General features: G+C 45.8%; 1 protein-coding gene across 1 annotated transcript in view; it reads right to left on the bottom strand.

The window, feature by feature from the left end:
- Positions 1-27232, bottom strand: part of UBL3 (ubiquitin like 3) — a 115841-nt gene that overhangs the window by 16240 nt on the left and 72369 nt on the right. Inside the window, exon 2 of the mRNA XM_040426166.1 lies at positions 18390-18498. Coding sequence (XP_040282100.1) covers positions 18390-18498 — 109 coding nt within the window. The remainder of the gene's footprint in view (positions 1-18389; positions 18499-27232) is intronic.

The following is a 27232-nucleotide window of genomic DNA, read 5'->3' as shown; positions in this document are numbered from 1 at the left end:
CCAGAACTGAGAGTACAGCTCAGCAGAAAGCGTGCGCAGCGTGGGATAAGTGGAGCGCTCATCCCGGCAGGAGTGATCAAAACACGAGGAAGATTTATCACATTCATTAACAGAAATATGCTCCACGGCCAAACCGCGCACGGAAAATGGAGAGAAAGGAGTGATCAATGTGGAAGGAGGGGTCCTTTGTGAACACGGCCTGAGACTCTCAGCTTAACGGGGCTGTCCAGGTTACTATACAATATGGTTACCGGTAGGGACGGGGTTAAAATAACAAACGTTCTAACCATAAGTTAAAACCTTCTCAGTTCTAGTCCATGGCTGCAGCAGTGATGTGCCTGCGGAAGCCAATCACTGACCTCAGAGGTCTCATGCCATAAACCACTAGGCCAGCAATTGGCTGCAGAGGTTACATATGGTATGGCTGCAGCAGCAGGGAAGATCGTAGCAGTGAAGCAGAGGGGTCGGAACCAATCAGCGGGACTTCTTTTGTTAAACCCTTCCCTGCTTTTGAACAGTTTTTTTTATTTATTTTTTATTCTGAGAATCCTATTAAAGGGGAAGTCACAAGATTTAAATGCATCCTCTATCCACTTATCACAAGAAGGGGAGTCCTGTGTCCCGCGGTGTGAAGGGAGCGGCAGTCAAGCAGGCGCATTATTGCTGCACTGATTTCTATAGGACTGCAGGAGATAGTCGAGCACTGTACTTTGCAGTCTTCAGCAGTCCCATAGAATGACTACACTGGCAGCATGCATGCTTGACTGGTGCTCCATTCATGTAAGGCTACAGAGGACCCCTATTCTTGTGATCGGTGGGAGTCCCAAAATTCAGACCCCACTGATCAGACACGTATCCCCTCCTTCTGGATGGGAAGGGACTAGGACTGTCAGCTGCCAGAGGGAGAAGGAGACTGATTCTGTTCAGAGCCTGCCTCCAGCAGTGCAGATCAGCAGCAGCACCAAGGGGGAGGGACATGGAAGCCAAAAATCATGACAAATGCACTGTAAATCACTTTTATTAACATTTCTGGATTTTTTGTAAAGGATTCGTAGGATCATATTTACAGATTCTCTAAGGTGGGCTGCATGTCTTCTCTTAAAGGAGTTGTACAGGATTAGAATAACTTGGCTGCTTTCTTCTAGAAACATGGAACCCTGCCCGTGGGTTGTGTCTGATATTGCAGCTTGGCTCCATTGTAGTTAATGTGACTGAGCTGCAATACCACATACAACCTGTTGACAGGTGTGGCATTGTTTTTGGAAGAAAGCAGCCATGTTTTTCTTTCCCTAGACGATCCCTTTTCTATTTAGCGTTGAGCCGACTGGCTGCAACATTAGGACATACTACAGCTCAGCTCCTCTATACTTTACACTGCAGCAATGCCCTCTCACACACCAGGTAGACTACTTATCAAGAGCAGACTGCAGTACAGAAATAACCAAACAATTTTATACACCAAAGCAATAAAACAGAAAAAGGCGAATATTAGGCAGAGCTCTCCCCAATCATACGAGACTGAACATGGAGAGCGGCTCTAATAGCTGGAGAGAGAATATCTGCAGGCGACGCATTATCCCATCTCATCAATTCTGCCTTGTGAGCTCAAGCAGCGCACAGACATGGATCAAGGGAAAATCCAAGTGCACAGTTCACTGTAAACACGTCTGTGGAAGCAAATATCACGCTATTATATGGTAATCATGGGCGATTCTCCTTTAAATAGAAACGGAACGCAGCACAAATGGCTTTTTTTGGGGGGGTTTTACCTGTCACCTCAAAATCAATGTTTGGATGTAACAGAAAAAGAAATTAAATCTATTTAGCAAACACCCCCGGGGCTCTCTGGCATAATGACTGTACTAGAAGACTATGCACAAGTCTATGCTCGCCCCCACCGCCTGGCTTCAGCGACGTCTCTGCTGGTACAGGCTATACCACACATACACTGGCACACAAGGTAGTGCCGTATACACCACAGGGAAATCATCCTTAGCGATTGCACCCTGGTACTACTTGTAGGTAAAGGGCTATTTAAAGGGGTGTCCACTAGGCTGATACTCTATGGAGCACAGCGACATATGTGCCGTCTGCAAACCTATCTCCGAATACCTTTAACTAAAATGCTGCTGCTGACCTAAACAGAACAAAAAGGGCAAATAAGCAAGTTCAACCAGCAGCTTCATTTATGGTTTTAAAGAGGACCTGTCACCTCTCCTGACTTGCCCATTCATGTAAATAATTATATTCCACATTAATTGACAACTTTGGAACGTCTTTTGACTCTATGCTGTGCCATATTTCTCTTACTCCTGCTAGAAGTTGATGGATAAAGGTACAGATGGGAGTTACCAGTTGGGGTTGTGCCCCAGCACAGTCTGAGATTGTCCAATGAGAGCCGCCAGTAGCAAACCCCAACTGGTGGCACCCATCTGTACCTTTAGCCATAATTCTAGCAGGAATAAGAGAAGAACAGCACAAAATATAGTCTAGGGATGAGCGAATCGACTTCGGATGAAACATCCGAAGTCGATTCGCATAAAACTTTGTTCCAATAGTATTGGCTCCGATGAGCCGAAGTTATTGCTTTGCAAAGTCTCGCAGGACTTTGCGTAATAACTTCATAAATAAATTTGTACTGTAAAAAAACATTTCCCGAACTCGGTTTCGGTTCAAAGGTACCACTTGGAGCTGAACCAGAGTTCGGGAAATGGTTTTTTACAGTACAAATTCTTTTATGAGGTCTCGCAAAGCAATAACTTCGGCTCATCGGAGCCAATACATTCTAATACTGTACGGAGCTCCTGCTCTGTACAGTATTGGAACAAAGTTTTATGCTTATTAACTGGGGAGTGCAAGTAGTTACTAGGCTACTTTCACATATGCGTTTTGGTTTCAGGTTTTGAGAAACGGCAGAGGATCTCAAAACCTGACCAAAACGGTTCCGTTTTGATCACACATCAGAATGCATCTGCTCCGTTAACATGTAGTTATGCGAAATCGAAACTGAACAAACCGGATCCGTCACTAAATACATTGAAAGTCAATGGATGACAGATCAGTTTTTTTTAGGATCCTAAAAAACAGTATCCGTCACCATTGACTTACATTGTTTTTAGTGACGGATCAGTTTTTTTTCCGTATTGATGAAGAGCTTGCAGCAGTTTTGTGTCCTTTCACAAGACGGAATGCTGACGGAACGAAGGACATCCTGAACGGATCTCTTTTCATTCAGGATGCACGGGGACAAAACAATCATTTTGGCTCCGTTTTGAGATCCCCTGCCAGATCTCCAAACCGGAAAAACACAACTCAAGTGTGAAGGTAGCCTCACTCCGATCCAACGCAGATACTCTGGTGGCTTCTGCTAAAGCTGGTTATACACATTAGAAACCAGCACTTGGCTGAGTGTGCATGTGTGCGGAAGGTGGAGAAACTCACGGGAAGAGACTCCCAGACAACATAAGGTTAAAATCCATCTACCTGACCCTTATCTCCCCTTACATCTGCTGGTGGGGAGAGTCAGGAGGACCCCATAAACATTAGATTCCCCATACAGCCAACATTTTTCTGATGTGAACGGTCAGCATAAGGTCACCGATTGGCTGCAGTGGTCACATGCGGGGAACTTCAGCGACATCATTTCCACCCCCCCCCCACCCCCACAGCACTGGACAACCCCTTTAACCAGAAGCAGGGTGTATATTGATAAACCCATCTGCACATTACGACCCTCTGCAAAGGCCCAGCTTGTCTCAAATTTTTCAGTAGATGGGGACCCCAGGACCAGGATTTTTATCCAGGCACAGTGCCATGCATATTAGTGTGGCCGAGCCTGGAACTTCATGTGAATGGGGCAGAACCAGCCGCAGCAGTAGATGCATAAGCAATGATGGGGTCCTGCTAATCAGTGAGGGTCCAGCTAGTGGACGCGCCCAATAATCCTAAAGTGGTGGCTTATCCTGAGGCTAGTATATGATGGTGTCTCACTCTCTGGATGTCTCAAGGTTTCTGGTGATGAGCCGGGATTGACGGCTGCACTGGACATGAACAGATGTTGGCTAAATCTTCACGTAAGCCCATTACCATAATATTCCCAGAGCAGCACTATAGCATGGGAGTAACACAAATCTCATACAATATACTTGATTACATGAGGTCTCTCCAGTGGGACAGCTATCATTTTCTCAGCATACACATTTTGGCTACAGAAACAGAAGATAATACGTAATTGGATGTCTCTTTGGAAACTGGGCCAAGTTCATGAGGTTTCAAATTATAGTCCTCAGTGGTAGATCAGTCGGTTATATAATTGCTAATGGTTTTCTAATCAAAACTCTCTAAACAGACAGATATGAGAGATAAGACGGGAGAACCTCCAATGGTGCGGATAAGATCTGAGCACAACCACTGGACACGCATAGTCCTATATCCTATGCCCAAGATCAGCGGCTGAGCGGTGATCCTCACTAGACAAATATTAAGGGGATTGTGTTACTTCAGCAAAGTGGCTAGTATAGGATGGCATCTAACTCTCTACAATGCCAAGAAAAACTGCTAATAAAGCGGAAAGGATTTGATAAATGTGGTAGGAGCCTACTGGATATATGCCCATGTCTTAAAGGGAGTCTGTCACCTCCATATACAGCGCTTACATTGCCCTATAGCACACTATACATGAATGTTATGGTACCTTTGTCTTTTTCTTTACACTTGCATAAGCTGGAAAACTGTTTTATATGCAAATGAGCCCTCACAAGTGCCCAGGGGGCCACGTTCACGGTGTTGGTGCCCAGGCTGCTCTGCCTTTTTTCATTGTTCCCCCGCCCCAGCCTCTGCCTATGCCCGCCCTCATATTCCCTTGCGTCATCCTAAGGTCCGGCCGAGATCCCGCGCCTGCGCACTGTCTCGTCGGGCTGGGGCATGCGTACTGCGATGCCCATGGTGGACACGGCATCGCTTTAACTACTGCGCATGCGCCGGTGAACGGCACGAAACCAGCGGCGTTCACCGGCGCATGTGCAGTAGTTAAAGCAATGTGGTGTCCACAATGGGCATCGTAGTGTGCATGCCCCGGCCCGGCGAGGTGGTGCGCAGGATGACGCAAGGGAATAGGAGGGCGGGCATAGGCAGAGGCTGGGGCGGGGAAACAATGAAAAAAGGCAGAGCAGCCTGGGCACCAACACAGTGAACGCCGCCCCCTGGGCACTTGTGAGGGCTCATTTGCATATAAAACGGTTTTCCAGCTTCTGCAAGTCTAAAGAAGAAGACAAAGGTACTGTACCATAACATTCAGGTATAGTGTGCTATAGGGCAATGTAAGCGCTGTATATGGCCATATGGAGGTGACAGACTCCCTTTAAAAGGGTTGTGTCACTTCAGCAAATGGCATTTATCATGTAGAGAAAGTTAATACAAAGCACTTACTAATGTATTGTGATTGTCCATATTGCCTCCTTTGCTGGCTGGATTCACTTTCCCATCATATTATACACTGCTCATTTCCATGGTTACGACCACCCTGCAATCCATTAGTGGTGGTCGTGCTTGCACTCTATAGGAAAACGTGCTGGCCTCTCTGGTGGCCGGAACACTGGGAGCACACATAGGCTGGTGCTTTTTCCTATTGCGTGCAAGCACGACCACCACTGCTAATGGATTGCAGGGTGGTCGTAACCATGGAAACAAGCAGTGTATAATATGATGGAAAATGAATCAAGCCAGCAGCGGCTTTCTACATTCTACCCATTGAAAACACATACGTACATGTAGCTGAATGTATATGGACGAGGGAATCAGGACAGAGAGCGGTCAGCTGAACAAGCATTTGGCGGACAGCTGCTGAAGGTGTATGGGCACCCTAAAGAGGTTTTCTGGGAACATCAGATGAAGGCCCCTAGCCTGCATCACCTCCTACAAGATTCATATATCAGCTTCATGCTGCTCTGCTCCTGTGCGCTGGTTCCTACTCTTTCATCTTCAAGTCCCTGGCTTGCTCTTCTGGCCAGGGCATGGACATGGCCACAAGCGCCACTGAGGCCTATGATGCAGGCCAGGGGCATCCCCCTAACAGATAATATTCTCAAAAATCCCCTTTAAGATTCGAAAGTACATGGAAGAATTAGGCGCTAGGGATTCAGGATCTGCTACAGCCTTTTGGGGGACTTGGGACCCATGGAATCAATTTCGTACCTCCACATCTTTCCATGATTGGTTGACAACAGGTATTGTCCCCGGTAATAGCTCCTAAATACTACACTAAGTAGAATCTCCTATCCTATCCTATACACCCCCCCCCCCCCCCCCTTCCTTTTGTATATGTCTTGTTTTGGTCTGTCACGTCTTGTGATGTCTTCCCGGTCTTATGTGGTTATTAGTCTGGAAGTTAGAGAATAAATGCCGTGTATGCTCTTAGATTCATCTATGGAAGCCCCAACGGTACTAATACTTGAAATTTTGTTCCGTAAGACTAATTATTGAATGTAATACTACCTCAGACTTATTGGTATGTTCAGTTCTTGACCTTGTACTTTTCTGTTTTGTATACTCATTGGATGTATTTATACATTATTCAATTATACGATTTAATAAAATAATGATTGAACCGTAAGATTCGAAAGTAAGAAGCCAACAAAGACTCTCTGTAGGGTTCAGTCCAGCTGAAGAGCAAATGACGCACCTTCAACAAAAATAAGTTTGGTAGTAGTATCTCCACACATTAACTCCTTGAGGAACGGGAGCACATTTTTTTTGTTACTCTTTACATTCCGACGGTCAGCAGCTTTTTAATTTTTGTCAACGTAGCTGGATGAGGTTTTACTTTTTGCAGGACGAGATGTATTTTACAGAGGTGCCATTTTATAGTTCATATACACTACTCACAAAAAGTTAGGGATATTTGGCTCAGGTGAAATTTACGGAAAATGTAAAAAGCCCATGCTACAGTGATATTGTATCATGAAAGTAGGGCATTTAAGTAGAAGCATACAATGGTGATTTCCTAATCTCAAACAATTTATTAAAACACAAGCTAACACCAGTGGTAGGTATACCCCCACAAAATGTCAGTGTCTCAATAACTTGTCATGCGGCCTTGAGCATCAGTTACAGCTGGACAACGACGTCTCATGCTGTTCACAAGTCGACTTATCGTCTGCTGAGGCATGGCATCCCACTCTTGAAGGGTGGCCCTCAGGTCACTGACGCATTGATCGTCCAAGATGAAATTAGACCTGTGTTGTTCATGCAGAGGCACAATGACTGGATTATCGAGGTTATTCAAGTAGTATACTTGTCACTGTACCATTCACAAAGTGTATGGCAATTCTGCATTGACTAGACGCACCTGCCCACACTGTAACACAACGACCACCAAAGGCTCATCTGGTGACAACAGTGGCTGATGCATAGCGCTCTCCTTGGCATCTCCAACATCATTGGCGGCCATCATTTCTGCTCAGCGTTAATCGACTTATCAGTGAACAGCACTGAGGCCCACTGGTCCCTCGTCCGGCGTAGATGCTCCCTGGCCCATGCAAGATGATGAGGCCTGTGGTCATGTAGCCTTGCAGGCTGTCTAGCACGCAGACCACGCTGATGTAAACGGTTTCGAATGCTCTGACGTGACACTTGAGTGCCTCTCACCTCCCTTAAATGTGCCTGGGAGGTGAGCAGCAGTGTGGGATGTGGCCAAAGGATGTCTACTTCTATGCCTTTATGTGACTCTTCTAGTCTCTTCTGTTGCAACCTGCTGATGACACTCTGACATTCTAAGCTCAGTGGCCACTGAGTTTGAGAACATCCTGTTTGAAGCCTCACAATGTTTAGGTACTGCTGAACAATTGTTAGGTTTCGTCTTGGTCTCATGATGTCAAAATTTGAACAGCATGATGAGGACGACTGTTTAAATACCAATCCTAATTGAACCAGGAAATTTATTGGGCGATTCATGGATCAAACACCTGTTGTTAAATTTGAACATTAAGCTCCTTGTTAGAGAACAGCAAGTTGTGCAAAAAGTACTGAAACATTGAACAGTTGGACATGGGCATTCAAAAGATTAGAGAAGATCACATTAGGTTCACCTGTAAAGGTTAGAGCGCATTTTAGGTTCATCCTGAAATTTTACCCATAAGACAAATATCCACTTTTTGTGAGTAGTATATATTAAATTTATATTCGTTTTTATTTTGGCAAAAATGCATAAAAATATATATAGATTTATGGTACACCAATCAAAATAAATGATGATATACGTGTATTGCATCGGTTGTTAGGCACAGTAGGAAGGTGATAGGACATACTTTGGGGTCCTTCACTGAAGGAGGTTGTCTGCATATACTAGGTATGAGCCTTGAACACACCATAGTCAGTCCCCCGGCCTCAGTCTCTCCTTTTAAATGCAGCGTTGATCGTGCCATTATTGAAAGGGATAACAGTCGTATTACAGTCACTGCTCCGCTCCTGATCCTGCCTTGTCCTCAGGAGTTATAGGGCTGTCCAGGTTAGAAGTAAATAAAGCCTAATCTTATATAATGAAACATTATGCAACCTTCTAATAGACTTTGTGTTTCTGCCATTGTGCTTCCTTACTATTATCAAAATGTCTGCTTGCTATCAGTGAATAAAATCAAGGCAAAAAACAAACAAACCATGGACTCTCCCTATTGAGTCATGCAAAACGGAGGGTGGAGAAGGAGAGCACCTGAATGCTTCTGTGACCCTACAATGGTGAGAGCTGCATACAGGCTCTGCCTACCCTACAGATTACAATTAAAGTCACTTGTTGGAATACCCCTTTAAGTATTACAGCCTGCTGACTGTTGCTGCAATGTATCAGTCTGGGGTATTAACAGGACTTACTAGTCTGCAATTCAGCTGTAGGAAGTATACAATCCTGATGGCTTTTCAGCAGTGGTGTACCTTCAGGGTAGGCAGACCACACAACTGTTACATGGCCAGGAAGGGCCTGACGATGAACTCCTTCCTCTTCTCTGGGCAACAAAACAATGTTTTGTCATGTAGAGGCCACTAGGCAGAGCTCAGTGCAAAGAGATCAATGTTATGTAAATTCCTATGCACTGAGCTCCCCCTGGTGGTGGCTACAGGCAAACAGTTTTGCAATAGAAGAGAAGCAGATTTATCAGTGTAAAAATATAATATGGTGAAATATGGTGCTCAGCCTGAAATATGGTTTAGCCATAGAAGACGGATGAAGTGAGTGATGTGGAGGGAAATGTTTTTTATTTTGTATTAAAATATCTTCTGTTTAAAAGAAAAATGTAAATTAGTCAGAGCACTGGGGCATTATTACGGCTTGTGTTCTGCGTTACCTGGGAGTGATTGATGCACGCATATTGGGAAACTGGTAGCAAGTTTGGCTATGGGGCTGTGTATGCCCTGGCTTTTATATCTTTAATGGGGTTATGCAAGAATGGGGAGGGGGGGTGTCCGGACAAACCCCCCACTTTAAAAGGGTACTTATAACCTCTTCTGTAGTCCTGTAGGTTTCTTCTTTTGAATTGCCAATTACCGGTATTAGAAAATTGTCTAGGTAAGGGATGATCTTGGTTCCCTTCCTGCGTAGAAAAATGATAATTTCCACCACCAGCTTGGTGAATGTTCTTGGGGCCGATGAGATACCAAAGGGGAGAGCTACGTACTAAAAATGATGGAGGAGTCCCCCAGGATCTCTTATTGCAAACCTTAGATATTTCTGGGAGGCCTGATGAATTGGTATGTTATGATAGTAGACGTCCTTTAGATCCACTGATGTCATAAAGGCACCTTTTGGAATCAGCGGAATGGTAGATGCAATTGACTCCATCTTGAACCTTCTGTATACTATAGATCTGTTCAAAGGTTTTAGATTTATTATTGTGCGGAATGTGTTGTCGGTTTTTTTGACTAGAAAGAGGCCTGAGTAGAATCCCTTCCCCTTTTCGGAGTCTGGTACCTCTATGACTACCCCCGATTTGATTAAGTTCTGAATTCCCTTCCAAATTTTTTCCTGTATACCTCTGTTGTGGGTGGTAACGGAGAATTTTTCTGGAGGTTTTGAAGAAAATTCTATTCTGTATCCCTGGGCTATGATGTTTAGTGCCCATGGATTTGACGTAACCAGATTCCATTGGTTTAGAAAATTCTTCAACCTGCCTCCCTCTCTGGCGTCATAGTTTGTTGCTCTGTTTATTTTGGGGATTTAGGATAAATCCTCTACCCCTTCCACTTTTTGGGTAGCTGCAGCGGCCTGTTTTCCCCTTACCTCTGTAGGGCTTAGATTGTGAAGAGAACTGACGAAAGGGCCTCTTTTTTTTTTCCTTTCTTCTCTGGAAACCCTTTCTTTTTGTCAGCCGCTTTCTCCAGTATCTTATCTAACACTGGGCCAAAAACAAACTCCCCTGAGAAGGCAATAGAGCATAGTTTAGACTTGGAGGTTTTATCCCCAGGCCATGCTTTCATCCATAAAGCTCTTCTGGGTGCATTGGAAAGGACTGCATCTTTCGCTGCAAAACGTACAGACTCCACCGAGGCATCTGCCAAAAAAAGCAGTTGCTGATTTTAATAGCGGTATGGAATTTATGATATCCTCCCTGGGAGTTTTGTTCTTTAGGTGATCCTCTAACTCTGACAACCAGAAGTACATAGCTCTTGCCACGGATGTAGCCGCAAGGTTGGTTTTTACACCAAACATAGATGCCTCCCATGCTTTCCTTAACAAAGAATCAGCTTTGTGTTCCATCAGATCGCTTAGTAGTGACGAACCCTCAAATGGTAAGGCCGTCTTTTAGACTACCTTTGCCACCTGAATATAAATTTTTGGTATCTCATCATAAAATTTACATTCAGCCTGATCAAATAGTAAGCTTTTCCTGAACTCTTTGGACACCCCTAGTCTTTTTTCAGGTTCAGTCCACTCATCTAATATCTCTTTGATATTATCATTGGTTCTTTTAGTACGTAAACCCCCGAACAACTCATCCTGTACCGTACGAGGTTTGGGAGTATCCTCTATGCCCATGGTAGATCTAACTGCTTTCAGTAACTCTTCCATTTCATCCGAGGAAAAAAATGACTTTTTATCATCCTCTGCAATTTCACTCTCTGAGAAAAGTTCTTCCTCAAGCACTTGTCTAGAGGTAGCGGTCTCCTCATCAATGTCCTCAGCATCAGAGGAGGATTGAATGGATAGTCTCGGTTTTTGGCAGGCGGGATAGGCGTACTAGGAGTAGTCAGAGATGCTAAGGAAGACTTAATCTCATCCTGGATAAAGAACTTTATTTCGGACAGGATAGATGGTTGTAGGGGTGGGCGATATGGCCTAAAATCTATATTGCAATATAATTTTAAGCATGTGCGATATATATCGCAATATATTCTATATTTCGGGGGGAGGGGGGGGGGGGGTTACTTTTTACTTAACTATTAGCCTCCTTAGGGGCTAGAACCCTTGTCCTATTCACCCTAATAGAGCTCTATTAGGGTGAATAGGACTTCACACGCTCTCTGCTGCCCTGTGCAATGGCAGCCAGGGCTTGAGTAGAGTCCTGGCTGCCATGGTAACCGATCAGAGCCCCGCGATTACACTGCCACCAATGATTTAATCGTGTGGAGGGGGGCCTGCAATTAATATAATACTTAGAAGAGGGGGAGTAGAAGGGAGGGGCTGTGGTCACTGCACCACAAATGAATATAGTTAATATGCCTGAATACAAACGTACCCTGCATGTGCCGGCCATATTCCATACCTGGCCTCTATTACTGCGCGCCGTGATCCGCCGCAATTAACCCCTCAGGACCTGAGGGGTTAATTACGGTGGATCGCAGCGCGCAGTAATAGAGGCCAGGTATGGAATATGGCCAGCACATGCAGGGTCCGTTTGTATTCAGGCATATTAACTATATTCATTGGTGGCGCAGTGGTCACAGTCCCTCCCCCTTTCTCCATTGTGCCGGCTCAGGAGAACATGGTGCGTGCGGAGAGAGCGGCGCATTCCATGTTCCACCGCGATATGGCAATATAAACGAAATCTCTATCGTTGGCCAAATTTATATAGTTTATATGGCATATCGTCTATATCGCCCACCCCTAGATGGTTGCTCCTCTTTTAAGACATCAGAAATGCATTGCTTGCACAACTTCTTTTTATAGTTATCAGGTAGTCTCTTGGCACAGGTAGCACACTTTAGAGATCTTGACTTTAGACTTAGTATCCTTTGCTCCCTAAGGAACAGAGACGAGCAACCAAACATCAGCTTTTAAGCGTTATATCTAAACAAAAAGATAAACATACTCCCCTTAGAGGAACTCACGGTAGGTGCAGCCGGAGAGGGGTCAGAACCCTCCTGATGGGATGCAGGAGCCTCAGGAGTAGACATAGTGGCGGTGATGTACAGCTCCATGCTGCATGAGCGCCACTTTTAAACTATTTCTGGCATCTGAGGTCATCCAGGAGTGCCTCCCAGTACTGTGCGCCCTGGTTCCGCCTCCTTCTGCCCGTAGAATCAAAAGGGACGCCGCGCTCCTAGTTCGCTCGTCCCATGTGGACGGGAGACCGTGATGCGAGAGGGAGTGCAGGTCCCAGCATGAGCCGGGGTGAGCGTCCATGTTGTTCACTGCTGCCCAGCCTTTGCCCCTGCCGCGAGAAGGCAGCAGGGTGACGAAGGTAACTTCTATGCTGATCTTCACCTCCACACAGGGAGGACTCTCTGCGTGCTAACCCCGTAGGGGCAGGAAAAACACTGAGGAGGAGGGGTGGGGGCAATTTAAACTCTCTGTGTGTATTCCTGCCCCTACAGAGGTCAAGGGTCATCTTTCTTATTGTGGCCGTCATGGTGGATAGAATGGAAATACTTCTCTATCAAAGCTTTTCCAACAAATTGCTCTTTAAAGCCTACTTTTACTTAATTAGAGAAGAACAGATGGTTGTGCTATCGTCAATTACCAGTTGAGTCAATTAAGCCGGGGTGATCACAAGTGGACATCTACCTACTGTAATTTCATGAGACGTCAGTAACAATCGCTTGACATCAGCTCTTCTACCGTGCAGTCTGTATTTCTCCACCTCCCTAATTCGATTGCAAGCTCTTAAAGCAACAATTATGTAGATTTAGGCTACGTGTTCAGGTCCTATAATGCAGTTTCTGAAGCCAAAGCCAGGAGTGGATTCAAAACGAGGATATAGCTCGGTCCTTTCTATATGTCCTCAGTTTATGATCCGTTCCTGTCTTTGGCCTCAAATAGTGCATCAAAAAGAGGCCATCAATATCAGATAGGCGGGGGTCCGACATCCCGCAACCCTCTCCCCGAATGGCCGGTGCCAGGAATACCCATCTGTCCATTGTGTAGTGGATGCAGCTGGTTACTGAAGTGAACGGAAGCAGTTAGCAGTTTCACCTCCTCCGCAATGGACAGAAGTGTGTTGTTCCGATACCTACTGCCAGCGTCGGCACAACCAGAAACAGCTAATCAAGGGGGGTGAGGGATGTTAGATCTCAGTCATCTGATATTGATTTGCATGTCCTTCTAACATGTTTATTACCGTGGGATTTTATCCTACTAACATGAATGGAGGGAACCACAACTGCAGGGAAAGCCACAGTGTGTTTTTTATTTATTTTTATATATATATATATATATATATATATATATATATATATATATATATATATATATATAAGCACACAATGAAAAGAACATTGGAATCACAATGAAAAAATAAATAAATCACTGAATTAACGTACCCCAAACAGTTTGAAAACAGTGCCGATGTGCATGACGGTACAGCTAGTGCGCAGCCACTCCATGTAGCCGCTGTACCCTCAGGCTACTTTTACACTGGCGTTTTGGCTTTCCGTTTGAGATCCGTTGTGGGCTCTCCCAAGCGGTCCAAAACGGATCAGTTTTGCCCTAATGCATTCTGAATGGAAAAGGATCCGCTCAGAATGCATCAGTTTGCCTCCATTCCGCTCTGGAGGCGGACACCAAAACGCTGCCTGCAGTGTTTTTCTGTCCGCCATGTGGTGCGGAGCAAGACGGATCCGTCCTGGCCCACAATGTAAGTCAATGGGGACGGATCAGTTTTCTCTGACACAATAGAAAACGGATTCGTCCCCCATTGACTTTCAATGGTGTTCATGACGGATCCGTCATGGCTATAGAAGACATAATACAACCGGATCCGTTCATGACGGATGCATGCGGTTGTATTATTGTAACGGAAGTGTTTTTGCAGACGGATCCGCAAAAACGCTAATGTGAAAGTAGCCTTACGTAACACATCCGTGCTGCCATTTTTCCCTGCTTCAGCACAGATCCCGCTGACCCACGATAAGAATATTCTTCTGACAGACTAGAAGCAGACTTTCCTCCTTGGTACACCACATTATTCCTTTCAACTACACTAATAATGTTAATCTGGAGGAGAAAGAGAACTGCGACTGCGGTTACTATGGAAACAAGTAATACGCTCAACACAATGATGTTATCAGCGATGGCTTCCTATAAGAACCTCTAGAGATATGGGGAGAGTATCAGGAAAAATAACGGTGCTAGATGGTGACGTAAACCCGTAACAAGCCTCCTCTCCCATGTCTGCCGGCCCTCATAGGATCGGGCCGCCCGCTTTGAGTATACATGGGTCTATCTATTCATTTTTAATTCTGATTCACAGTTCTGTTACATCTCTATCGAGCGCACGATAGGAGTTGTAATATTTGACCTCGCACATCTCCGGTTCAATAAACTCGGAAGAATCCAAAGTCCTCGAATGCACAAAATCCCAACGTGCTGTAGTGTGGGCTCACATTAGGACACTGAACGCTATATTACCCCGCCTGGCACCGCGCCCTGCTCTACTTCTACAGGAGGAGGACAGTGGCGAAATGAGACGTCAGCATCTTTAGGAGGCAGCACAAAGTGAGATTCTTGCAGAAAAATGATACAGGTGGTTTCCGGCTGAAAAAAAATTAAAATTAAAAAACCAACAAAAATACATGCTGTATAATAATAAATCTCCTTATGTCGGAGATGTTCACATTTTTCCACAGGAAGGGGCTTACTTTCCTGTTGTAAGAATGAATAGCTGAAAAATAACATATCATAGCGTGTGCGGCTCAGATAAATACGGAGTCTGCACCCAGCGGCAGTCAGGTGGAGCGCCATCTTGTGGCTGGAGGTAGACAGTAGCCACCTTCACTAAGTAACTTTTACCCATTTTGTAAGTTACACAGAACAAACGTGTTTGGAAATGTCTCCAGTTAAAGAGGTTTTCCAGGACTTAGATCGCTTAGGATCGCTGGGGTTCCAACTCCTCGCACGTCCGCTGTTTAATAGGGCTGCAGTCCTCCTCTCATCAGGCACAGCAGTACACGTTGTGCTTGGGTACGGCATTCATTTGAATAGGACTGAGCTTCAGAAAGTCCATGTGCCATCTGATATTGATGACCTATCCTGAGCATAGGTCATCAATAATGATTACCGGATAAACCCTTTAAGTGCTCATTAACACGACCATACGAGTCCACATCTGTTCCGCACCGCGTGCTGTCCGCATCCGTGGTTCCGTTCTGCGCCCTAAGACTATCTATAAACTCATCAATTCCTCCTCCAGGTGGCGCCTCCTTCCGCCGCCTGTGCTATTATTAAGAGGTCAGCTTGTTGACTGTTGCTGCGGAGCCACTCCTAATAATTTAATGTCATGCAGGAACCTCAGAAGAACGACCATGACGCTCGGATTGCACACTGCATTATCAAAGTATGATCCATAAATGAGAAGCGCTGGTGCGGATAACTTATTAAAATGTCTTTAAATAATTAGCTGCAAAGGTTGCCAACGCTTTGATGTTTCATTTAGGACACGGGAGGACAGCATCAGCTCACTGAACAGCATCACAGGTTTGGGCAGAGACGGACTGCGGGCAGAACCATTTCCCTAACCACAATGAAAACAGCAATTACACAGAAATAACCTGAGCGCTAGAAGGACGCCATTTCTTTTCAATGTCTTCAGTTCCTGACCCTAAAAACCCGGTCTATGAAAGTCCGCCAGGTCTGACACCCCTCCTGCCACTTTCTATACACCAGGATTTTGCAGTACAAAATGGGAAATCTTTTCTCGCTCTGCTCTGTGTAAACATGGCGTCATGTCATGCGACCTCTGGTCCAGGTATCTAAGAGGTGAATCAAGTGTATTTTGGAGCAGAACATACACAGTACATGCACCACGACCACCACCTACAGCGACTCCTCCTCTCCTCTATCAATGGTCTCGGTGTCTAATCTGTACGCGTTACGCTTGTAGTTTTTTCACAGTTAAGGTCTGTTTCACACTTGCGCTGTTGTTTTCCGGTATTGAGATCCGGCAGAGGATCTCAATACCGGAAAAAAAGGTTCCGCTCAGCATGCATCGGGATGTCTTCCGTTCCGACAGCATTCCGTTTTGTGACCGGATAGAAAAATCGCTGCAAGCTGCGGTTTAGTGTCCGGTCATAGAAATGGAAAAAAAACTGATCCATTACTGAAAAGAATGTAAGTCACTGGTGACAGATCAGTCTTTGTTAGGAGCCTAAAAAAGAGAATCCGTCACCCATTGACTTTCAATGTATTTAGATGGATCAGTTTACTTCGCGTTTTGATTTCACACAACCGCGTCCTAACGGAACGGATGCGTCCTGCTGTACAAAATAAAAACAGATCAGTTTAATTCCGGTATTGAGAATCTCTGCCGTATCTAAATATCGGAATCAACGTAAGTGTGAAACAGACTTAACTTTTTTTAACAACATGACTACATCACCTAGAGACAGGCGGCCCTGTACATACACAGTGATGTAGTTATTGTAAGGACCAAAATAAAATCATTATACCACAATGGTTCTATTTAGTTAATACATAGACATGTCCTGAGTAGAGAGGAGCGAATATAATATTTGGAAATTCGCTCACGCTTCGTTTGGTGGTAAAAGCAGAATTGCGTTATGGATTCCGTTGCCACGGACCATAATGCCTTTAGAGGCATTCCGTCAGAATAGAAGTCTGTGGGCTGCAAAACGGATCAGTCCCGTTTCCGTTATGTAGGGGAGTCCTCTAAAGGCATTCTGTTATAGAATTGCATTATGGTCTGTGGCAACGGAATCCATAACGCATATCTGCTTTTACCACCAAAGGAAGCGTGAACGGATTTCACAACATGAAATTCGCTCATCTCTAGTCCTGAGTGTTGTCGTGTAACGCTGATGCTTACTGAATGCCAGCGGACGTATGACATGAAGGGTGTCTCATGAATGACACCATGTTTAGTCATCAATCCGTGGCTCTCCAGTTGTTGCGAAACTACAACTCCCATGATGTCCTGACAGCCGCAAGGATGCATAACACGGGACTGACAGGTCCATGGGCCATACCAAGTGCACCAAGAACAGTATGTGAGCAGACCTTTATATACATTTATACTAGAAAACTGTGTGATTTCATATTCCATAGAGAAATAAATAAAATAAAAAAATAACTGGAATACTCCTATAACAAATGTCGGCTTCCGGTTAGCGAAGAATCCAGATATGGATTCCGAATTCCGTTGTGGTCCGTGGTAGCGGAATCAATAATCGGCCATTATTGATTCCGCTACCACGGACCCCAACGGAATTCGGAATCCATATGGGGATTCTTCGCTAACCGGAAGCCGAACTTTAGACGCCGAACTTAAAACAGAAGTTCGCTCAACACTAGTTGTAACCATGAAAACGAGCAGTGTATAATGTGATGGAAAAATGTATCCAGCCAGCAAAGGAGGCAATATGGACAATCAAATACATTAGGAAGTGTCTTGTATTAACCTTCTCTACATGATACATGCCATTTGCTGAACCCAGACATGCCCATATTTTCACCCAGGTAGCCCCACTAATATGAGTTTCAAAGCATTTCTTGCTTTTTCTGGAGATCCTGTGACGTACTGGGCTCTCCATAGGGACTGCCAGGCAAAGGCTTCCGCACAGCAGTGAGCCCGATGACATCACCGACACTGATGGGTGTGCTTTAGCGATGTTCTAGCCTGTAAATCGGCTAGGGCAGCGCTAAAGCCAGCCCATCAGAGCCGGTGGGGTCACCGAAAACACTGCTGGGTGGAAGCCAAGGTAAACAAACAAGTCCTTGCCCTGCGCGATCCAGAAATGCTCCGATGCTCATATCACAGGAACCAGTGTGGGTATGTCCGGCTTCAGCTCTGAACCTGGACAACCCCTTTAAGTCCCAAAAACCCCATTAAGCTTTCTTTGCAAGAAACAAGAAAACCCATTTAAAGGAGGGAATGTGACATCTGCACCTGTCTACAGTCTAGAAGACTGACTATGACCATACAGTGCCCAGTGATCACCGGAGACTCACTTACCCATCGGCCAGTTGTCATACACGTGTTTAGCGATGTCTGCCGCCGAATCGTTTGGTGAAAAGAGAAATTCTTTTGTCTTGCCGCTTACCAAGATAAGGCGTAAATTAATCTGCAATAAAGGAAATAAGGACTTAGTTATTTACACAATAAGAGCCACAAAGTATCAGCGTCTCATATCCTATTTCTATATACATGCATGCATACTCTATAAGCATGCAAGTAAATTGGAGGAACATGGGTTGACTAGGCAGGGCTAGGCCAAGTAGCATCAGCATCAGACACTTCTAAGGATTGTACAGGTTTCGGCTCAGTTCACATCTGCATCGGAGGCTCTGTTAGGGTACGGCCACACTGAGGTTTCTGGACAAATGGACAAGGTACGGCCACACTGAGGTTTCTGGACAAATGGACGGCCACACTGAGGTTTCTGGACAAATGGACGGCCACACTGAGGTTTCTGGACAAATGGACAAGGTACGGCCACACTGAGGTTTCTGGACAAATGGACAAGGTACGGCCACACTGAGGTTTCTGGACAAATGGACAAGGTACGGCCACACTGAGGTTTCTGGACAAATGGACAAGGTACGGCCACACTGAGGTTTCTGGACAAATGGACAAGGTACGGCCACACTGAGGTTTCTGGACAAATGGACAAAGGTACGGCCACACTGAGGTTTCTGGACAAATGGACAAGGTACGGCCACACTGAGGTTTCTGGACAAAGTGTGGATGCAGAATCTTCAGCCAAAGCCAGAAGTGGATCCACCGGGAAGGAGAAATATAAATCCTCCCTTTATATTTCCGATTCCATTTGTATCCACTTCTGGCTTTGGCAGAAAATCCTGCAAAAAAACTCTGTGTGGCCATACCCTCAGGAGCTCTCGTTGCAAATTCTGTAATCTTGATGGGAAAACTGTGCTGCATGCAGGGCTATTTTTTCCTAGGCTACTTTAACATCTGAGCTTTCCCTTTCCGCTATTGAGATCCATCAAAGGATCTCAATAGCGGGGGAAAAACGCTTCCGTTTTGTCCCCATTCATTGTCAATTGGGACAAACCTGAACTGAATGAAACGGAGTGCACCAGAAGGCATTCCGTTACGGTTGAGTCCTCATCGCGGACAGAATAACGCTGCAAGCAGCTTTTTTCTGTCCGCGATGTGGTGCGGAGCAAGACGGATCCGTCCTGACACACAATGTAAGTCAACGGGGACAGATCAGTTTTCTTTTGTGTCAGAAAAAAACGGATCTGTCTGTCCCCCATTGACTTACAATGGTTTTAGTGCTGGATCCATCATGGCCACTTTAGAGATAATACAACCGGATCCGTTCAGAACAGATGCAGATGGTTGTATTATCGCAACGGAAGCGTTTTTGCTGATCCATGACGGATGCAGCAAGAACGCTGGTGTGAAGATAGCTTAACCTTGGCAGAACTTGATGGACCCCAATATAAGTGAAATTGGTCTGTTTGGAGCATTTGGTGTTGCATAATGCAGACGTGAACACAACCTTAGAAAAAAAACAAATTCCCCCCCCAAGACAACTCCTTTACGGACGGCAGACAAAGCATGGCAAGTTTCATGGTTCTGCTGCTGTCACTGTGGTGAAAAGGGGAGCGCAGCCACTGCACATACATGGAGGCGGTGTCGTGAACACAGCCCAGGTCACTGTGGCTTCTTTTAAGGGACTACAGGCCCATGGTTCGTTCCCAATAATTGTCCTATGTATAGAAGTCTGTGTCCGACTTATATATAAAGCCTTGAAACATGACTGATGATCTAAGCCAAACCAGACCCATCTGTAGACAGCCGTGTTGGGGCTCTTGGCCCTCGTCAGTAGAGTAGGGTACTGGTTGGTTAGATGGTACAAGACAGACCGCTTTATTCCTTCTTGAGGAGAGCTTATTTGCATACTTTTTTTCCCATGAAGCACTGCCTGTCAGACTCCATCCAGATCTCCTCAATGAGAACAAGTATCCACCAGAGATGATCAGAAGTCAAATTAGGAGAAACTTTTCAGCTGTCCAGCCTATTGACTGCCGGTCCCCAAGTGATAATATTGCCGACCTCAGAGGAAGAGGCGATGTCTGTCCAAACCTTTATCCAATATATACCGTGTGAGTCTTAAAGGGGTTGTCTCATCACAGACAATGGGGGCATATCCTAGCGATAGGCCCCCATTGTCTGTGATGAGACAATCCCTTTAAGGACTTCCAGAGAACCCCCTTAAAATGGGTCTAAGAGTACACTTTGACCATGGAACCCTTTTTTATGGCGGTTTAGACAACAGCAAATTAATCCAATGAAACGGGTTCTCCAAGACTTAACTATTGATGACCTATCCTTAAGATGCTGTAGCTCAACAATATCAGATCGGCGGGGGTCTGACTACTGGCACGGGAACTACACCGCTCTGCCCACGTTGAAGTTGGCCATGTCTGGTTACTGCTGAGCTGCTCGCCTTGGGGGGGGGGGGGGGGGGGGGGGGGATGAGGCCCACATGACCAAGGATAGTTCATCAATAGTTAGAGAACCCCTTTAAAGGTTCTAGATATTTAACATCACTTCAAGATTAATCTCTGCAAGACACAAGGCCTATTATTTATGGCCTATTATTTATAACCCCCCCCCCCCCCCCGAAGAAGACGGCACTGTGATGGAATTGTATTAGTAATAACATAAGGATCTGAGCGCTAATCTGACTGCTAACAGGATGTCACCGGAGATGTCAGCAGTGATTACAGATCAAAGATCGCTGACCTGGATTACTACTAAAATGGGAAGCCAGAGGTGAAACGCATTCCTCCCCAACCTGACAAAGACCCTCATCAATCATTCTCTCTTCATTAGTGCGGAGCTCCTGAGGATCACAGGCTGCACGCTTGTCAGCAGCTCCACACCACAACTACTGCACAATGGGCTCACTCATTAGTACGCAGAAGTACAATACCGCTAGCCAAAGTCGCAATGAAGTAGAGTCAGAAGTTCCCTGGAGATTATCTTTTAATATATTTTTCTTTCAAACATTTTACTGATTACACGGCGGTGATATATATAGAGTAGGGCTGCAGTAAACGATTATTTTAGTAATCGAGTATTCTATCGATTATTTTTACGATTAATCGAGTACGCTAATAAGAAAAACCTTCCTAAAATAACGTATTGCTTTAGAAAAACAATATTTTTATTTATTACAGTGGTATAAGCAAATAATTGCACACACATAAGGCTTCTTTCACAGCTGCAATATACAGTACATTCTGTCAGAAGAACAGCCGGAATGTACCGTACCAGGTATAGCTGGATACTGCCGGCTGCTGCAGCGATTGACTGTAATGGGGTCCGGCCTTGTTACAGCATTGTTACAAATAAAAATAAAAAATAATACGCAGCATGTCTGCCGGAACATGGCCAGATGGCCTTGGACCACATAATAGTCAATGAGAGCATATAGCTGGTTGTATCCGGCTATACCCAATACGGTATACTCCAGCAGGCTGTTCTTCTGCCAGAATGTGTATCTAAGGCTATGTTGTGAACTCCGGCAGTCTGTTCTGGTGGAGGGTCCGACTGCCGGAGTTCACTGGCTGCATCTGTCATAGCTGGATGCCCATTGACTATAATGGAGATCTGGACAAAAAATGCTGCACAGTGACACAGCCCCTCCATGTCATGTCCCTCACTCCCCCAGTGCCATTAGAGATCATCATCATCAGCCCCTCCATGCCACTGCCAATTATCCATGTCCCCCACTGCTATCAGATATCATCAGCCCCTCCATGCCACTGCCAATTATTCATGTCCCCCACTGCTATCAGATATCATCAGCCCCTCCATGCCACTGCCAATTTGCCATCCATGTCCCCCAGCGCCATCACTTCAAATCACAGGTGCCCCCTTCCTGCCCCCACGATTCGGGCCCCTGCTAGTGCTCTCTTATACTTACCTTTCCTGGCAGTGCGCTGACATGGAGTCCGCAGGAGACGAACGCGTCTTCTTCCCAGCATGCACTGGGAGGGAACTGACGTCACACACCGCGTCAGCCAGCGCGCTGACGATATGTGCTCGCCAAGCCTTGCAGCGCGGTGCCGACTGGAGGCCACAGAGCGGTGAGTGAAAGGCTTCATTTCACTCATGCTCCGTGGTCATGTGATTTAAACGAATCCTCGATGCAGGAAAACTGCATAGGAGGATTTTTTTTTAAATCGATTACATCGATGAATTGTTTTAGCCCTAATATAGAGATGAGCGAATTTCATATTTTGAAATTCATTCACGTTTCGTTTGGTGGTAAAAGCAGAATTGCGTTATGGATTAGGTTACCATGGAACAGAACGCAATTCTATGACGGAATGCATAACCGAATGCCTTTAGAGGCATTCCGTCATAATAGACTGCAAAACAGATCCGTCCCGTTTCCGTTATGCAGGGGAGTGAATTTTATCTGTCATGTTATTGTGCGATGCCTGAGGAAGGGGCCGGTCCAGCCCCAAAATTTATTTATTTTTTACACAAAAATGGAAATACCAGTTGAAAGTTTCTTCAGCAAGCAGTGCCAAAAAGAAGTCTCCTTTTTCTTCATTTCCCTTGATAAAAGGCCCTTTGCACCGCCCGATGTTCAGGCAGATTCTAGCTAGCAAGTGGCCGCAGGAACGCTCATTAGCGATGATCTGCTGGTGTAAAGATGCCGCCGATTAGCTCGTTCATTCGGTAATTGGATTGTCCATGCAGACACCTAAATTATCATTTGCCGGCAGCAGATCGTGCGTTTAAATAGCCTCTGCTGCCGGCAAACAATGATTCAGTATGGAGATGAGCGATGGCATTAGTGGTTGCTCCTCCCCATACTGTGGAGGAGATCGCTGCAGGTAAATGTCTCCTCCACTGATGAACAAGCGATTGTCAGGAAGGAACATTTCCTGGCCATGTAAAGGGCCCTTTAGGGTATGTTCGCATGTACAAAATCCGCCATGGTTTCTGCAGTGGTTTTTTATTACAAATGCTGCAGGTTTAGCTCCATTGTATGGAGTTGAAAATGCCGTAAGCAGACGCAGTTTGCGGTTTCCTGTGGTGTCCACGCGGTAACCACACCAAGAATGGACCTGTCCCTTTACTGTTACCCCCTCCCCGCAGTAAATAACACCCCCATGAGCATGCCCATTATACTCGCAGGCTCCACAGGGCTGTTCCTTGTGCGGATCGGCTGGCAGAAAACCCGAGTATCGTTCTCAAATTTCCGCCGAGCATCCTCTTGTTAATACACGTCCGATCTGCCAAATCCCCAGCGTGTGAACCTAAAAGAGATGGATCCTCCTTCCATCTCATGAAGCCCAATCTGCTGCCATTTTAGGACAGCTGTCTAGGTTAATCAAAGGAGATTCCTTAAGACACGACCCGTGGGGCAAGGAAAGGGTTAAGGCCGCCGGCGGTTCTCCTCGCAGACACATGGAAATGATAAGCTATTTGTTTTCAAGCTGGCTGCGGATCAGGTTGTGAAAAGCCCTCTGATGTCGAGATGCAGCAGGAACCGTCGCCATGGAAACTATTATCTCCGAATGATTTACGGATCTCTACAGGTTTTTAATCAGGGCAAATTCCTCGGCAAATGCACTTATATGTGCGGTCTCATCAGATCGCCACGTCTGTGTGCATACGGGGTTTTACTGCGCCAGTGTTACAAACCCAAAAAAAGGGGGGGGTCAAGATGAAAGCGCTGGAGGAAGTGAAGTCGCGGTGAGCATCCATTACGTCATGTGTGCTCTTCTGAAGTAGATGATCGACTTGTTCCATTTAGAAAATGTCAAAATGAGCGCCCTCCGCAGACCTACAGCAACAAAGCAGCAATTACGGAGGTCAGCGCTTGCTTTATAACAGGTTCTGAGGCGCGGTGCAACACTGGAGGTGCATTAAGGCTCCTGGTCCACTTACAGATGTAGCAGAGCTGACCGAATTGTTCTTGGGAGTAAATACATTTCCAAATCCATATACAGTATGGAGACTTCCTCAGAAGTGTCACTAATGTCGAACTCGATGGTCATCTCTTCTCCCTAGTGCCCTCTGTTCAGGACCTGCACCTCATGGCCAGTGGAGAGCTTTCAGTTGGTGTCCCCCAGAGCAGGAACCAATGTTGACGCGCATGTCGCAGGCACCCTGGATCCAGCACAGAGCTTCCTTCTCCTCCACATGCGGTCCCCACTGGACCAGATGTATGACAAGCTTTCCACATGGCCTCGGCGGTGGCAGCAGTCACGTGTCGTACCTGAACATGGCATATCACTCTTCTGGTCCAGTGCAGACTGGAAGCGGAGGAGAAAAGAGCTCGGCACTGGATCCAAAGTGCTTGTGTAACTTTTAAATCCTGCCCTTCCATCTCAACAGGGGTTCCCAGTCTCAGAGAACCCCTTTAAAGGGGCTATCCAGGAAAATATATTGATGAGTTATCCTAAGGATAGGTCTTCAGTATCAGATCTGCGGGGGTGCCACCAATCAGTTGTTAAGAAGACGCCTTGAGAGCCTCAGCCTCTTCCTAGGCCAGTGACATCACTGTATATCGGTCACATGGCCTATTCGAGTCAATGGGGCTGAGCTGCAATACCAAGCACTGCCACTATATGATGTACAGCGCTGTTTTTGGAAAGCTGCCGGGCGCCTGCATCGCTCACCATAGCTCTGGTGAGCACAGGCGGCTCCCTGAAACAGCTGATCGGCGGGGATACCAGAACCCAGAAGTGGTGTCTTAGGCCTGTGATAGACCTGCAGATAGTCGGACAGATCATCGCTAACAAGCGCTCATAGGAAAACTCGTTGGCAATGATTTGCCTGTGTAATACTGCCGCCGATCACCTGATGACCGAGCAACCGCTTGTTCATCGGACAATCGCAATTTTTAAGCAGGTATGAAAAAAAATCCCTGTTTGCCGGCGGCAGATCGTCCTGTCAAATCAAGGTCTGCTGCTGGAGAATCATGATTCTGGATGGGGATGAGCGATAGCATTACCGATCGATTCTCCTCGTACTGTGAAGGAGATCGCTGCAAGTGAATACAGCAGTCTCCTTCACTCATGAGCAGGCGATTGTCAGGAAGGAACGCTTCCTTCCAGACAATCGTGAGCCCCATCTGCTGGTCTGATACCAGTTTTAGACTACCTCAGTCCCCCTGTCGGCAATGTAGATAAACTGGAGCCACAAATCTCAGCTCAGCCCTAATGAAGCCTAAGATCTCAGAAACACAACTAGTAGGTAATCATCTCCTGCCTGTAGTGACCAAAGCTGGATTTACACAGGCCGTCGCAGGATGGAAGCGTTCCTTCACCACAGTCGGCTGCTCGCTGAGTGAAGGAGACGTCTGTATTTACATACAGCGATCTCCTCCACAGTATGACTACGAGCTGTTGCTATTGCAATCCCTTGTCCTCATACAGAATCATGGTTTCTGAGCAGCAGATCGCTGTTTAGACAACACGATCAGCTGCCCAGAAACTATGATGGGGGTACCCGCATATACGACTGCTTTGCATGTTCATCGGGTGATCGGCGGCACATTTACATGGCCAGATTGCAGGAACGGTTGTTCCCGATAATCTGCCCGATTATGCACCTTTATTACATATACATTCCACATGTACTCTTGACCAGCCATTAACCAACTTCTAGGCACATCGACCACCTGTCTCCTGAGATTTAGGACAAAGTACTATGTATAAGTGTCCTCCATCTTCTACCACTAAGTGACCGGCGAGCTAGAGGACTTCTCAGGGGTCTTCCATTACTTGGTCTCCAAGGACATTAGCCAGATGCATCTCATGGAAAGTCAGTAAGTAAGGAGTGACCAGTGCTCTACCATCTCACCTCCTCGGCCCTTGTGATTGTAGACTACAACCAGGGAATTAAAATCAGAAGGCGGTTTTGTGAATTCCCATGTTATAAAATCCGCGCCTCCCTGTGGACAACCCAATACCTTCACTTTTTCTTCCGGCAGGGGATTTTTCCAGCCGTACTGTTAATTATCTCATTTCGCTCCAAACTTTCTCATTAACTGATTTTAATTATACTAAAGTGTCTAAATTAATCGGAAATGGTCTAATAAAAATCACTCTCACCCGAAATGACTTCTCAGAAGATCCTAACTTTGGAAGAAATCACAAGTTTCTCTTGCCCTGAATGTACAGCTGTCAGATTTCAGAGACGCTACAGAGACTTGGCACCTAATTACAAGGCTTCAGGCCTCCAAGTGTAAGAGAGATACAGCTGCACCATTCATCTCATACGGCTATGTAGACCTCCGAGCCATCGCTCAAATCACAGAATCCTTAGACACCAGCAGGCATGAACGAGGCAGTACTACTGGTCCGACTGGCAACATCTAATACATATCAAATACTCATCAACTGGTGGACGGTGGTCCAAACACCTGGACTGGGTTACACCAGCTGTTTGGACCCTGCAGACCTGACCTTACATAACAATGACTACTTTGAGGCATCAATGACAGCAAGGCTGCGATCAGGATCTAGGGTCAGATTTTAAGGGGTCTGATCCGGGGTCAGATTTTAAGGGGTCTGATCCGGGGTCAGATTTTAAGGGGTCTCATTTAGAGACCTACTCTGCAGTCTGACTTCTAGGGGTCTGGGGTTAGATTAATTTTAGGGGCTGGTCAGGAGTCTGGCTTTATTTAATGGAAATGATTTAATGTCCTAATTAATTAGGGGTCTAGTATGGTTTGTACGAATGGTATAATTTTCCTGAGCTACATCTTTGCCGTATGTGCGTATGGCCCAATACTTGGTCTCAGTCCCATTATACATTAAAGGGCTTGTGCAATGAAAAAAAGTAAACTTTTT

This window comes from Bufo bufo, chromosome 3, assembly GCF_905171765.1.
Source record: "Bufo bufo chromosome 3, aBufBuf1.1, whole genome shotgun sequence".
NCBI lineage: Eukaryota > Metazoa > Chordata > Amphibia > Anura > Bufonidae > Bufo > Bufo bufo.
Note: the sequence above shows the minus strand (reverse complement) of the source record. Positions and strands in the feature narration are given on the sequence as shown.